The sequence below is a fragment of the Diadema antillarum genome, unplaced genomic scaffold (assembly GCF_040938485.1).
Source record: "Diadema antillarum isolate AM-2024a unplaced genomic scaffold, OU_Dant_1.0 seq00000957_RagTag, whole genome shotgun sequence".
Classification (NCBI taxonomy): Eukaryota; Metazoa; Echinodermata; class Echinoidea; order Diadematoida; family Diadematidae; genus Diadema; species Diadema antillarum.
The window spans coordinates 209,830-226,186 of record NW_027271805.1 but is presented as its reverse complement, the minus strand read 5'-3'; the positions used below and the strand labels follow the sequence as shown (position 1 = coordinate 226,186).

General features: G+C 37.4%; 2 protein-coding genes across 2 annotated transcripts in view; one reads left to right on the top strand and one right to left on the bottom strand.

Annotated features, from left to right (window-relative positions):
* Window positions 1-778: 778 nt before the first annotated feature.
* On the top strand, window positions 779-6,786 carry LOC139741851 (sulfotransferase 1A3-like). Its single transcript, XM_071652428.1, has 7 exons — window positions 779-800; window positions 1,069-1,251; window positions 1,533-1,660; window positions 2,313-2,562; window positions 5,132-5,226; window positions 5,929-6,127; window positions 6,677-6,786. The coding sequence occupies exons 1-7, from the start codon at window positions 779-781 to the stop codon at window positions 6,784-6,786; spliced, it is 987 nt and encodes a 328-aa protein (XP_071508529.1).
* Window positions 6,787-11,766: 4,980 nt separating this feature from the next.
* Window positions 11,767-16,357, bottom strand: part of LOC139741856 (sperm-associated antigen 16 protein-like) — a 30,524-nt gene continuing 25,933 nt past the window's right edge. The window contains exons 11-15 of the mRNA XM_071652432.1: window positions 15,488-15,588; window positions 14,904-14,988; window positions 13,642-13,768; window positions 12,789-13,046; window positions 11,767-12,153 (exon numbers count right to left, since the gene is read on the bottom strand). Of these exons, the coding sequence (XP_071508533.1) occupies window positions 12,043-12,153; window positions 12,789-13,046; window positions 13,642-13,768; window positions 14,904-14,988; window positions 15,488-15,588 (682 nt within the window). The 3' untranslated portion in view covers window positions 11,767-12,042. The remainder of the gene's footprint in view (window positions 12,154-12,788; window positions 13,047-13,641; window positions 13,769-14,903; window positions 14,989-15,487; window positions 15,589-16,357) is intronic.

Here is a 16,357-nt window from a genome sequence, read left to right as displayed (position 1 = left end):
TTGTACTGGAATAGAAAACCACGCAAAATCTAACGGACATGGTTGTCAGTTTACGGTTGTCATGGCAGCCAGAAATATCTGACATTGCTAGATCATATATTATCGAAATGTTCGCAAAAAAAAAATTAGGAAAAGTCACCAAATTTGGTTGAAATTGGATTAAGGACGTCGGAGTGGCAAATAAATTATGTTAGGGGCAGGCACAACAACAACAATAATAACAACAACAATAATAATAATAATGATAACAACAATAATAGCAATAACAGCAACGACAAATCTGTGTTTGACCATGCCTCTCCCTGACCCTAAACCGCTTGGTCGCTTCACTCCCTCAGAAAGGTCATTCTTTTATTCGAATCTGACACGTAGGCCTATACTACAGAGGCTTCTAGGAATTTCAACCCGACTTTCATGGTTTACTTCCTCGGGAATAAAAGCACAATTGTCCAGAGAAAAATATAGGGGAAAGAACATATTCGTCCAGTTTCCGACATAATACAGCCTCATATTATTCGTAATAGTGCTACGCAGTGAACCAAAGCACAGAGAAAGGTATCTATACTCAGGGCCAAGTGCATCCACAGCAGATGACCTACTCCAATATATGGCCCAGTTTAAATTGAATAATAATTCCCGACGTCATACAGCCTTATATCCATCGTAATAGGGCCGCGTAGTGAACCAGAACACAGATAAATACTATGTATAAACGCATGTATATAGGCCCATACTCAGGACCAAGTGCATCCACAGCAGACAATCTACTTCAATAACTATGACGTCCTTTGGTACTACAGGTAAATACATTGACATTTATTATGAGTTTTATATCGGGAAAACAACCTCATCAGTTAACATGTCCATTATCTGTTGCAAGCCAATTAATAGCCATTGTTCTGACTTCAGAAAGCAGTGTTTGATCCATGTTGATTGAGAAACTCTGTATCATATCGACATGATCAATATACGGTAAGTTTATTTGTTTTCTTTTTCTTTAACTCGAGCTTCTTCAAAGCAATATATCATTTTGAGTTAACTTTTGTTACCGTTCATCTGCTTTCTCAGAGGAGTCTGGGGACAAACTTTCCCGGCCCATATCTTTCGAGGTTCCAGCTTGTGTCTTAGACACCTGTTACGAGTATCGCGGAGTGGTTATGCCGAACCACATGTCAGTAAGATGTATGGAAGCCTTGGAAAAGTTTGAGGTTCGTCCGGATGATACATTTATCATCAGCTACCCGAAATCAGGTGAGATACGTACCCCTTCGCCATGACATTTGGCTTTATGAACATCATGTAACGAGATGCCTATGTTTCGTTGTTTCTTCTCATTGTTTATTTTTGTATACCAGCTAGTTCTTTAGGCAGTAGATTCATCTTTCCTCTTTCGCTTATGCACAATACAGTGTTATTTATTGAATATGTATGCATATACACGACGTTTGTGTACTTATGTAGATGATTATCAACGTGAAAAATAAAAATAAATCCATCACTGACGAGACATCGATTTACTCTTCTCCCGCCAGGTACCACGTGGTTACAGCAGATGATACTGCTCATTCGGTGCGAAGGCAACATGTCGAAGCTTGGAGCTGGGCACATGATGACCATGGTTCCCTCCTTAGACATGCACGACGTCGTGAACTATTCTGACGTGAGAGCGAAAAAAAAAAATAAAAATGTGATTGGTTCAAAAAAATTGACTGGACGGTTGGGAGGCAATCATTCTTGGTGTATGAAAATTCAATAAGAGGCCTGCTTTAAGACAGGGTTTCTTCCAAGTAATTATTTGATCATTTCACTGAAACTCGCCAATGATTCAACAGTCAGAAACATTATTGTATCATTTATCATGGTTTATATATAACTTATATAATTATCTGAAGGTTCCATCGTATTTCTTCAGCATTTATAGGCCCTATATACCTAGATTCAAACTTTCATAGATTGACCACCATATTCTATATGTTTGCAAATTCTGTTCTGCATCCTAGCTGCATGCCATGTACCACTTTACTTTATTATATTTGGTGTATTTTTTATTGAGAAATGTGAAAATGAATTGAAATTGAACATTTATTCTTGCATCCCCCTCCTCACATCACAATCCCTTCAAGGAAAAAAAAATCCCGCATACATGCCGCTCACAGACCCCTACCGCGCTTTCACTTCATTCAATTTTGAAACCTCCTATTATGTGCCTGCCTAAAGTGGATGCTTAATCATGTTTGTTGTTTTTAGAGGCTACCTTTTATTTTTGAATGATTATCATCGTGCCATCATGGCCATGGCACATATCTTTTCAGCTGAGCAAAGCTCCGGTAATATCCGACTTTGCCAAAGGGATGCCGTCCCCTCGACTACTGAAAAGTCACTGCCATAGCGACTGGCTCCCAGCAGAAATCGGTACAGACGACCCCAAAGTGAAAGTCATCTACGTGGCGCGAAACCCAAAAGACAACGCCGTTTCTCTTTTCCACTTTTGTTTGCTGGTATCGCGATTGCCATTCTATAAATCTTGGGATGTTTTCATTGAGGAATACATGGCTGGCCGAGGTAAGAAGCTCAATGTAGACATACAGTGCTACACGTAAAATAATTTGAAGACTGTAGTCTAAACAAACAGGGAAAGTATATACAGCCTATATTAGGCCCTACATGAGTATTATATATATTCTGATATATATAACCCCTTGTGGAAAAAGCATTAAGGAGTCGTTTACGTACAATCCATTTAAATCCAGTGCATTGCACGTCAAGATATCAGAAGCCCTTCCAGCTTGTCATCAAAAGGTTCAAATGTTGTTTGGTTACATGCAGTTCGTTATTCGTTTATTTCCATTTCAAATCACAAAAGGCAACATTAACTATCCAGTGTTACAAGATGAAACATACAAATAATCACATATTAAACTTAACACAACAACAACAACAACATCAAGATTACAGTCATAAATTGTTACAGATTGCAACAGGCAAAAGATAAAATGGAAAATGATGTACACAAAAAAGCCAAAATGGCCTGTAGGTGCGCGTACACCGTCGTTAAAAATTATGTAAAATTGGAATCTAAATTATTTTTAGAGATCATAAATCAGTATTATACAGAAGATACACAAAATACAAACATAAAAACAAAACAAAAAATAAAAACAGACCTGAGAAAAGATGTTGATTACATCAATATAATTTCAATAAAAAGACAAAGATGTCATTTATACTGCTTCTTAAATAAATTATTATTTTGCTTATTATAATTATCTGGGTTTTTTGCATTAAAAAATGGTCCTGCATGCATGGCGAAGAGTTTGCTATAATTTCATACTTGAACATTGCCATTGATGAACTTCATTGCAACTCTGTGTATTGTGAGTGTGTTTATTTGAGTTTATTAATGTGAACATATTCATGATGTAAAGAGAGAGTGTATCTGTGTGAAATCTTTCATTAAGGAAGTTATTTGAAGTTTACTCATATCATACAACTTGAGTGTTTCCAATCGTTTAAATAACTGAGAGGTGTGAGCTAAATGTGGAGATTTTGTAACATGACGTTTTGTTATAGACACACTTTCTTTTCGTTTTGGGATTTACGATCCTTATTTCATTTCCAGATTAATGAGCCTTTTAGTCGGGTACCTAAGGGGGGTCACCGTGCACCCCCCCCCCCCCCCAGGACTCCTCGAAACTTACATTTTCAGGATCCTCATGACATACCAAAACATAATCAAGATGTTAACAGGAACGAAAAGTGGCTCTTCTAGGTGAAATTTAATGTATTCTATTGTTTTTCATAATTTCTTATGTATTTCTTTGTTTTTCAACTTTTTCAACTTTTGCTTTTTCTTTGTTTTTGTATTGGAAATTGTCACTGACCACTTTTCTACCATAATTAGCACAAAACTAGTCAATGAAAGTGATTAATTGTAAAAATAATCAGGTTTTCATGACTTTCATGACAGAGCACCTGTTTTCCATAGGAAATGTACACAAAAGCACAAAATTGTGCCCGTTTTGGGGGGACATTCCGTTACAAAAATGGGCGTGACTTCGCAAAAGTATGCGGGGAAGTTGCAAATTTGGTCTCGAAAGTTGCGTGAGACTTGAACAAAACAAAGTCAAGTAAGTTTCGAGGAGTCCGGGGGTGCACGGTGACCCCCCCCCCCCTCTTAGGTACCCTACTATGTAGGCCCTACATGTAAGCACATATGTATTACATATATACATGTATATATATAATATTATAGCACACCCTGTTGTCGTGGAAACAGAAGAAATACATTTATGTCGAACGCACCCACGAAGTTAAGTGACTTTCGATTAATCAAAAAGAAAGATATGGATAAATACTTAGTAAAGCATACCACCTCCTTAAAATGAGATTATGTGAAAATTGATTTTTTTTCATGCAACATTAACCCTTTAAGGACGGGGGGATCCACCCCCCCCCCCCTCGCAGTTTCGCGCTATAAATCTGTCGCTAGGCTTCTTGACTTTGTTTGGTCAAGTCTCGCACAACTTTTGAGACCAAATTTGCAACATCCGCGTATACTTTTGCGAAGTCACGCCCATTATTGTAACGGAATGTCCCCCCAAAACGGGCACAATTTTGTGATTTTGTGTACATTTCCTATGGAAAACAGGTGCTCTGTCATGAAGGTCATGAAAACCTGATTATTTTTACAATTAATCACTTTCATTGATTTGTTTTGTGCTAATTATGGTAGAAAAGTGGTCAGTGACAATTTCCAATAGAAAAACAAAGAAAAACAAAAGTTGATAAAGTTGAAAAACAAAGAAATACATAAGAAATTATGAAAAACAATAGAATACATTAAATTTCACCTAGAACAGCCACTTTTCGTTCATGTTAACATCTTGATTATGTTTTGGTATGTCATGAGGATCCTGAAAATGTAAGTTTCGAGGAGTCCGGGGGGGGGGGGGTGCACGGTGACCCCCCCTTAGGTACCCTACTATTGGAAATAACGAAATTCATTTCATTTTTGGATAAACGTACCTCCGGAATAACGAATCTTATGTCACTTTCGGATGAACGAACCTTTAAAATAACGAACATCACCTGTTTCCTTTATCGCTTATACCATAATTGTGAACTGTTTCAGTACCATACGGGCCGTGGTTTGAGAACGTGCTTCCTTGGTGGAGGAGACGAAATCATCCCAACGTGCTCTTCCTCAAGTACGAAGACATGAAGAAGGTACAATACCTTGTCTGTCTGTCTGTCTGTCTGTCCGTTTACTCTCTCTTTCTCTCTACAAGCTCTTTCTTTCTTTGTCTCCTTTTTCAATTTCGGTGAAAATTTCGGTGTGTTCTAAACTATGCAAACCGTTTTTGTTGTTTTTGTTTATTTATTTATTTATTTACTTATTTATTTACTCATTCATTCATTCATTCATTCATTCATTCATTCATTCATTCATTCATTCATTCATTCATTCATTCATTCATTCATTCATTCATTCATTCATTCATTCATTCATTCATTCATTCATTCATTCATTCATTCATTCATTCATTCATTCATTCATTCATTCATTCATTCATTCATTCATTCATTCATTTGGCATTTGATTCTGGGTTGCCAGGGGAGGAAAAAGCAAGCTGTATCACGAGGCTCCAGGCCTTCTTCCCCGACCAGTGCATGCACCCAGAATCAGCTATATCAGTCGATGTTGCTGTTGCTGCTGCTGTTGTGAGTTAATCAACAGTCAGTAAGTTAGTTAGCATGCAATGGAAACAACGGTATATTGAAAAGGAAAGTTATTCACAGTCTTATAACTTTACACTCTCCATTATATCCTATATGCCTATGCTGCGGATGGCAATGAGACGTCTGTTTGTGGCAGTTTACAACACAATGATGAGATTTCTTTTTATTTTCGAATGTTCCACATTTCAGGACCATTATGGAGTAGTGGAACAGGTGGCCCGCTTCATGGGAAAGTCCCTCTCCAATGACGTCATTGAAGGAATTGTTGAAGCCTCTTCCTTCAGAACAATGAAGCAAAACCAACAATCGAATCCGGACACCTTACTCAGAAAATTAAACCATCTCTTCAAAGGCAGGCAGAAGAGCGACGCTTCATTCATGAGAAAGGGTGGGCATTCTAGAAATAATGACAGAAATTAGGTAAAGGAGGGAAGTTCTTCCTTGCATCACTATATCTACGAGCATTAACATGGTTTTCATGTTTCGTGAAATGCTCTCCTTGCAACGAAATATACCACATTTTGAGAAAAGAAAATGAACTAAAAATTTTAGTACTTTTAGAATGTTGTCTTAAGTTGACAATGACTGTAAATGTACGGTTTCATTAAACTTTGCAATGACAGAAATGTTCAGAAACATTCATATCAAAATGCTTAGAAACCGAGTAAGAAGCAGCATGGGAGGTCTGTTTTGTTTGTTTCTTCGCTTGTTTGTTTGTTTGTCTTTTTGTTATTGATAAACAGCTTCTTAGAAATATTTTGACGCAGCTTCAAGGATAATAGCATAAAACCAGGGAGGTAACCAATGGTAAGACAGAGCAAATTGGAAAAGAAAAATCATAAGCGGCCTGATCTCAAGGAAAAAAAAAGGAAATAAACACATGTCCATGTGAATGTCTATGTTAAGATGTATATTTATATCCCGTTCGTCCTCTCAGGTTCTGTTGGTGACTGGAAAAATTATTTCAGCGAAGAGCAGAATCTGCGATTTGACCAACTCTATGGGAGGAAAATGGCTGACTCAGATCTTGTATTCCAGTTTGAATAACTATACTGTATAACTGGGCTGAAAACTTTTTGACACCTTTGAGAAATTCTGAACATTTTCCTAAAATCGAAGTGACTTCTCTGAGGTTATTCTAAATCATATGCTGGTCCATTGTTGAGATAGGGAAAGCTTTCATTTTATTCACAGACGTTCCACCAAGAGTTTTGAACGATTTGTACATTAGGAAGAAAATGACACAATTTCTTGTTTTCGTCACTTACCCATGTGTATTGTGTAACATCTGTGAAGCGTTTTAACAGATTTCGGCTCACATCCAATCCAAATAATCAATCTATCCTTTCTGTCATTGGAATCACATAGAGGTTTGCATTTCTGTCGTTCAAAACCTCAGCTTGTGATCAAACACTAGTCGCCATCAGGGGCATGTCTTTCCCTTTGTGGCCATATCCATTTTCTACAAAATTTTATCGAATTGTGTGATCTTATGTTTTTGCTGTAATGTGACGTAGAGTCAAACAAATTTGTGTAGATTCTAAAAATTATATGTACAACTGTATTGCTTTCCCAATGAATGCAGTGAGTATGCGTAATACGTTTCTTTTGAAAAACAAATTTAACATAATAATATATCATATAGCTTAACTATCTCTTCCTTGTATTTCATCATGATATGGACTGATAGTTTTAGAGACATAGGCCAGATATTGTATCGATTCATATTACTGTGTATATCTAAACATGTCTTGCACATGGCTTTATATTAGTAACGTGTCCATGAAAACGAATGCCAAATACAGCAATGTCAAAATGTAGAGAAGGGAATACACTGTACTATTTATCTTTACATCTATGGATAGAGATGACTGTACAATGGTAAATTATTTACAAAGAAAATAAATATATATCTTTAAATTGTCATTCATGTTTACTTGTAGCGTAGAACGCACTCAGCATCAACATTCATGTATATTACCAATCATTCTTGAACATTGAACAATAAGAAGTCAGAAAGAAAGAATGACTTGGGCTCTCCCATCTTATGTGAAATTCTTTTGTGTGTATCTTGTCATCATCTTCAAGTTGTGACCATTGGGAGAAAAACAAAACAAAACAAAACAAAACAAAACAAACAAAACAAAACAAAAAACCAGCCATGAGGATGAATTCGACACAATTCCTGAATTCCTTAGGTTGGTCTCACTTTCAAAAGATTATACAGTGTACTCCCAAGAAAACATGAATGTTATTTTGTCTTAAAGGAACTATATAATGCAAATGCATGTTGGCTCTGTCACTTATGGAACCATATGAATATATAAATACTTGTCATATTCAGTGTATTTGTATATTTTTCTTCAGATTTCTTGGATGCGCAGTATAAAAACCTTCTAAATCAAAATTCTGCCTTTGACATCATCATTGTGTCAATCATTGCTACATATAATATGATTAACAAAAGACATCACAGAGAAACCTGCAATTTATAGCCAGTCTAGGGGACGGTGCATCCAATGTCTTTGTGGTGTATTTTGTGGTGCATTTGCATTAACAGTAAGAAATACCTTGCAAAATATCATGGTATTTGAAATACAACATTTCACCATATATGTGAATGCACCTCGTGTGTGTGTGTGTGTGTGTGTGTGTGTGTGTGTGCGTGTGCATGCAGGTGTGTGATATGATTTTAATACCTTGCTTTATTTTTCAATCTACACACTCAAATGCTATGTTCAATATAATCTTAGGTAAGATTCATCATTTTTTTGACATATCTACATTCAAAGAACAAACAAACATGCAATGTCCTCTGTCATTTCTGTCTTAAAAGGATTTTATTCCATTACATTTTTCAGTCACTGGTCAGCACTATAAGAAATAAAGCCAAAAAAGTGCATGAAAATTTGTCAAATCCATTAAAATAATCTAAGAATATATTAATGAAGCATTCTCACATTTTGCATTCTTGGGAAATTATCTTATAATCAAAGTACAGAATAAACTAAAAGCAAACATGAAGTATGGAAATATTTGTATATGCATAATTACATTCAATCAATGTTGATATCATTGTGAAAATCTTTTTGATGTGGCACTTTTGCAGACCACAATCATTAGGCTTCTGAGAGATGAGATTATACACAGGTTCTTTATGACCCCATCCAACGTCACTCTTTTGAATCTCTGTAAGACTAGTCTTCTAGTGATTACTGGATACAGTGCAGCTCATTAAAACATTGAAATAAAAATCTCATAGAATACTCCTACCTTGACTTTCACCATCACTTCTGTCTATAATGCATTCCTAAAAGTATGACCCTTTCACGTAACTCCAAAACTTTCAACAAGTCCTCATCTATATCACCATATACTATAAAAGGGGATATTTTATGCACTAGCAATTTTTCATGCTCAGCTGGGTAAGACGTATTTTGAGTGTTTTTGATTCCTTGGGATCAGGACATGAACCACTGAAACATATGGAATGCCAAACGTGCATTCATTTCCGTGTTAGCTTCTGGTTGCACGAAATGTGCGGAAAGTTCCACACCACAAAAATTTCCACTTCCAGTAGAAGAATTTAACGACATACAATATCATGCAATCATGCAACAGTAAACTAATACTGGTAGTAGTCATTAATATGAAGCATTACAGGGTACAAATATATTAAATTACATTGTACAAAGTACAAAATGGACAGAGCAAATTATCTTCTAAACTAGAAATGTCGCTATGGCGACTGATGCCTCCGCAATAATGCATGATTCTCCCAATAGGCGTATAGTACAATGTCTTCACAATGTGTGATCCATGAGAGTTTCACATAACTGGCAAAATATTGAAATGACAGGTTTGTCAGAAATGTCTTGAACTGGGTGTGGTATAATTTTCTAAGAGTGCAGGTACACATATTTGGGGAATTGATAATTCTTACTTGAATTCCGACAGACCTTTTTATAAGTTTATGCATTGAGTAATTTCCAAGGTATGAAGAAAGAGTGTAATGACAGTACAAAATATATATATATATATATATATATATATTTTTTTTTTTTTTTTTGGGGGGGGGCATTGAAACCTGGCCTTTGACCCTTAACCTTTGACCTTTGACCTTCTGGCTGGAAATTTCCCAGAGAATCTCCATTAGGTAATGCATGTATTAAGTTTTGAAACTAATAATGCAAGCATTGCATATACTAGTATATGAGGGAAATAGTAAAATTTTGAGGAGTTGACCTTGACCTTTGACCCCTGACTATTGACCCATGACCCCTAAATTCCCTAGATAATCCCTGCCAGTCAGTACATGCGTATGTACCAAGTTCCACAAAGATACACTGAACCATTTGCGAGAAAAGTGATATTGCAACATTTTCACCTAACCTTTGACCTTTTGACCTTTGACCTTATGACATGAAACTCTCTCTGGAGAATTTTTACGCAGTAGTACATGTCCACACCAAGTTTCAAGAAAATATCTTTGGGCATTGCATAGAAATGGGGGAAATTGCAACACTTGTAGCATTTGACCTTGACCTTTTGACCTTTGACCTCTTGCCAATGTCACTAAAGTCTACTCAACTAATTGTCCCATCATACATCATACTTGGACCAAGTTTGGTGAAAGCTGCTTCATCCAGTTTTGAGTTATCACGTAAACAGATAAATTTTAGGATTTGACCTTGATCTTTGACCTTTGACCTCTGTCCGATTTCACTGAAAAACTAATCAAGTAATTGCCCCATCATACATCATCCTCCAAGAAAGTTTGGTGAAATTTGCTCCATCCAGTCTTGAGTTATCGCGTAAACGGATACAATTTCATGATTTGACCTTGACCTTTGACCTTTAGCCGATTTCACCCAAAATCTAATCAAATAATTGCCCCATCATACTTCATACTTGGACCAAGTTTGGTAAAATTCCAGTAAATATTACTCAAGTTATCGCGTAAACGAAAGCGGACGGACGGACGTACGGACGTACGGACGTACATACGGACGGACGGACGGACGGACAACCCGAAAACATAATGCCTCCGGCACCACTTCGTGGCGGAGGCATAAAAATACTATTGATTTTTTCCCATTTAGTTCCTATCGTATCAATGTGATGGTCACCGATTCTTGATTTATATCATAAACATAGAATAAGCATTAAAACAATGAAAAAGGGACAGAAAGGAACATATTACTCCAAGCAGACAAAAAAAAAAACCCTTCTGATTCTCATCTGTGATGTCCCCTGTATCCATGCAAATTGACACATGCATGTACACATGAAAGTAAGTATAAGTACAGTGCACTCCCCGTATAATAAAGTCCTTGGGATCGGCAGTTTTCTTTTGTTACATCGAAATTTTGTTAACTGATCAATACAGTATAACAAAAACATGCAAACCATGCCCATATTCATAGTTTTTTATTGAACACTAATCACATACTGAAAAACAATGTTAAATGTGATGCTACCTCATTACATGTAATTTCATGCAAATTTTACATCTGAGAGACCTCATTACATGTAATTTCATGCAAATTTTATATCTGAGAGAAAAGATAAACTTGCTTGTACATTCATACTTAGTTTGAAAAACACATATGAAAAATGATGGTTTAGGACTCAGTTACAGTTTATTATTCCAAAAGTTCATTATTACTAAGGTCTGACATTCCAACGGATCAATACTCCCAAGATTCTAAAATCTGAAAGTTTGTAATTTTGAAATTTAGATAATGTTCTACAATGTAAAGCCTTCACCCATGCCATGTTTGTTCTGTTGTGCACTTTCTTGAGCAATCCACATTTCTTTTGTTTTTCTAAATCAATGATGCCCAGATACGACTTCATTATAAGGAGAATTTCGCTATAACCATGTTCATTGAGAGCGAAATTTGCACCATAGACTTTAATGATGATAATTTTGGAACCTGAATTTTCACTTTGATAAAGCAAAATTTTGTTATATCCGTGTTCTTTGTAACAGGCGCGCAGTGTATATTGAATGTACAGAGTAAGTTTGATGACTATTTTCTCACCCAACAAGCCATGCATTGATATCACTCTGATAGTTTTTGATCATTGGTTTGATGCAATGCCCCACAGAGATCTCCTCACTCATCTTAATCAAACAAGAAGAATAAAGCTACTGTGTACAGTAATATCCCTTATCAAGTCACTTACAATTCTTAACACAAGCTTAAATCTAAGATAAACTGCAAGAATGACAACAGAAACAAAGAATGCTGGCATAAATATATGTATTCATCTTTTCAGTAAATAAAGTCAAGTCTCTCAGGACCAGATCCGGACACTGTTGTCAGCACCTCCTGAGACGAGGTAGTCACCAGCCTTGTCAAACATGACGGCGTGCACAGCATCCTCATGGCCAGCCAGGCTGGAGACCTGCAGAAGGCACACCAAAAATGAGTTGTCAAACCACCAGACATTTGCATGAATTATGCCATGACACATAATCTGTCAGCAGGCTAACCACAAGGTAGTAAAAAATTATCTGCCATCAACACAGTGCATATCACAAAGGTTCCACTATCATTGACAGGTTTAAAGAACACAGGCTGAATTTAGAGACATAGAAACTACCAGGAATTAAAAAAAAAGAAGTTTATACCATCTTTCACTAAATGTTCTAAATACTATTTAAGACTCCCCACTTCCTCCCCCCCCCAAAAAAAAAAGTTTCAAAAGTTAGACCTGAATTTGAACTTTATATAGGCCCACAGCAGAAGATGCACTCGTAATTGCATCTATTACTAATCACTGCTACAGCAGCAAGGAACAATTAATCAGCTTTTATGATACTTGCTTGTTGCCATGGGAAAAAAGAGAATCTATCAGACAGCTCTAAATTAACCAAGACAACCCAATGAAATAAAACATATATTCAGACTTCAAGCTTTAGATGGTATCATATGCTAGCCTCCAACACAGAAGCTATTTTTTTACAACCACACACACACACGCACACACCCACACACTCACACCTACAAACACAACCAACATCCAAACCGAAAACGAACCTGTCCTGAAGTGAGATCAAACATCTTGATTGTCCCATCATTGCTGCCAACTGCCAGGACAGTACCAGAGGAATCAAAGGCACCACGATTGGCAGGGTGGGGTCCCACATCAAATGTTGCCATGGGAGCACATGTTCTGGTGTCCCACACCTTGACTATGCCATACGAGTCACAGGATGCAATGCTGTCACCCTTCAGACTGAAGGAGGCATGGTTGACCGAGTGCACGTGGCCATAGAAGGTTTGACCACACAGACCCTACCAGGTATGAAATGCAGAAGAGAAATGTTGTAATCTCTGTTGTTGACATCCATGACCACTTTCAACATTCTTTTTTCTTCTTTTATTTAGCAGGTAAAGCTTTACTCACAAGATCAGGACCCTAATGCTGAAATGGTCACATTTAAAACTGCAGGTCAAGATTTACACTCAAGGCCTGAATGACTGATTGTGACTGGTGTGATTCTGAATTTATCTATTCAGATTGGGGCTTGAATGTTCATGATCATAATTGTAATACTTTGTAAAGTAAATCATTTCACCTGTAGTAGAACTACTCTTAAGTAGTTAACACTTATATTTGAGAGTGAAATCAAGTCGTTTTGAATGCACTGTAATTCAAGAAATCATTACACATGAACTGATACTTGATATCTTGTAAAATGCATGGCCATGGCACCACTAAACAGCAGTCATTTTTGTCTGCTGAAACAACTCGACAACAATGTGATATGCAAGTATAGGCCTATGGGTGCAAGAACAACACTGTCACATATTCCTGTATTATTCTCCTGTGCTTCTCCACTATCAGAACGTGACAAGGAAAATATACGAGAGAGGTGTGGACACTCACTGTGCGGGCATCCCAGAGAGAGACTGTTTTGTCTGCAGAGGCTGTCAGGATGTTGTTGGAGAAGGGAAGGAACATGATGGAGTTCACCGAGTCTGCATGGCCACGCAGAGTGTAGCGACATCGCAAACTAAAAAACAATGAGTTTATGATTGAGCACAGCCAGATTCAAAACTTGACAGCAAAATCACAAAATTTCCTCTGTAGATAACCTGCTTTAAATGTATCCAAACAATACAAATCCTTTTCTCTTTGTGCTACCTTGCAGCACTCTATGTTTAACAGCTTTGAAGTGTCACTTCACCCTGGTGTCTTACCAAACATAAAGCATTAAAGCATTGCAAAATAGTGAAGAGCACATTAGACAAAAATTTGAATGCATAATAATAGGACAAATACATACAGGCACACATTCCAAACATCAAACAAATCAATATGCTGCAGGCAGAGCATGTCAATCCTAATTTTACTGTCATACAATCTTTCATTTACAGGGTATACAGTAACTGCATAGATATGTGCACAACAAGCCAGCAAGCTGTGGTCTTGTTGGTGATGGAGCAAAACTGATTACCATAGAAAATTCAAGTTGATGGCATGTAGTTTTCTGCAAGGAATTAGACTAACAGACTAACTTACATGATGTAAAAGATGACTTTTGAGGTCAACAACATATCTAATGGGGTTTGCAAATGGAAGTGACAAGTCCACAGACTAACGACCACACCAGGGGCCATGAAATATTTTCATGGGGGGGGGGGGGGGGGAGGGAGGCTGTGGGTCGATGGGGGAGTGTCAAAGGCCAATGGTAACCCCCTGCTTCTATAGGAGGAATCTTCAGGGCAGAACCATCGGAGAGTCATGGGTTTTGATTTGATTTTTTTACCTATTTTCTTGTCTTTCTTTCTTTTCTTTTCTTTTTTGAAGAGCCAAAAGTGTGTGTGTGCATGTGTGTGTGTGTGGGGGGGGGGGGGGGGTGGGTAGGGGGTGCTGCAGTCCCCCCAGCCTCCCCGGTTCCGCAGCCCCTGCATCTCAAAAGCATTTGAATCTTTTGGATGGACGATTCTGTACGTTTCCTCTCAGTAATGTTGAATACAAGCAATCCCACTGATTGACTGAACTTAATAAATTGACATTTGCAACAGAGGTCAATTTGTTTACTAGTTTACTTTGCTAATATGCTCATTTTGTGTTTTTGCTTTTTTTTTTCTTTTTTTTTTGGGGGGGGGGGGGGATCAATTTACACATAGTTTCAATCGCCTCACCTGTGGAGATCCCATATCTTGGATGTGTTGTCCATGGATGCACTAGCCACAAAGTCGCCACATGTATGCCAGGTACATCCCCATACTATAGGTGGAAGAGAAAAATTGCAACCACAAATGAAATCACAAGCCTGTCGGAGTCTTCTGTAGGTATCAAATCAGGTGATGACATAGTATGTCTGACTTGCTGAATGTAAAATCCAGGTAATCCTTCCCTAGACCATTAGGGCCCTTTTTTTTTTTGGGGGGGGGGGGGGGGAGGTGGAGGGAAAGGATTTTTCTTCATGTACTTTCATACATCATTGCCTGCCCTTCACCAGAAGAGCCCTAGCATGAAATTTCGATCCAAAATAAAATTTTGTGATATAATTGGATAGAGTTTTGAAACTTTTTCATATGATGTAATTATCATTTTTTTGTGTTGATTTTTCAAACGGTCAAGCCTGAGGCCCTTCTGCCAGCCAGGCTGCGATATATGCACATTACCACAAAAGTGGCAACGTCTCAGGCACACATGAACCACCACTAGTAGCCAACTAGTGGCATCCACTGATCCACAAAGATCTTCTGACAAAACTGCTTACCTGCATGCTGGTGTTCTGTAAATGTATGCACACACTCTGCCTTGGAGAAATCCCATATCTTCACTGTAGCATCTCCACTGGCTGTCACTAGCTGGGATCCACTGAAATAAGAACAGAATGTGACTGTCATTATTCAATATTCTCATATTTGCTTCACACTTGAAGTTCTCTGAATTATGAAGAAACACTAGTCATATTTGTTTTTAATGCATTTCCAATTAGTACAAGATAATAAATTCAAGCAGTTTTGGAATACAATTTGAAAAGTCAAACTTAGAATGAAACAGAAACATACTAACAAACACAGGCATATCTGACAGTCCCTTTAACAGTGCACACTGAAAAGGAAAAAGGTACATTCAACCACACCCCCTGCCAGTTTAGCGTTGAACAAATGAAAACATTCATATTTCATCTGAAAGATTGGTGGAGTATCTTCCAGCCCCATATGCAGCTGTCATAGATAGCTACATTGTGTACAATATATTGTACCGCATAAACTACAACTGTATTTTTAAAAGCCCTCTTTCTTAACCAGTGGGCCACAATGTCAGCCAAAAATAAAAATGATTCGTGAAGGCCGTAAAAACATTGGTAGGAGACAAAGCAGTCCTTGGGTTCAAAAAGGTTGAGAAGTGCGGATTTAAAGCATCATAAGCCCATTTGTTGACATATATTTTGTACCACAATATCCTTGTAGCAGGCACAAAACAATTTTAGCTTCTCAACGGTGAAGCCTTTAACCGCGTTAGAGGACAAGTCCACCTTCATAGACATGTGGATTGAGTAAATGCTGCAGTATTAGTAGAACACATCAGTGAAATTTGGGGGAAAATCAGACAATTCATTCAAAAGCTATGAATTTTTAAA

Bases quoted from the DNA above. Each gene is read 5' to 3' on its own strand.
- LOC139741851 (XM_071652428.1), top strand. From the start codon at position 779: ATGACGTCCTTTGGTACTACAG. The intron at 2,563-5,131 runs GTAAGAAGCTCA...GAACTGTTTCAG, and splicing joins GGAATACATGGCTGGCCGAG to TACCATACGGGCCGTGGTTT. The intron at 6,128-6,676 runs GTGGGCATTCTA...TCGTCCTCTCAG, and splicing joins CGCTTCATTCATGAGAAAGG to GTTCTGTTGGTGACTGGAAA.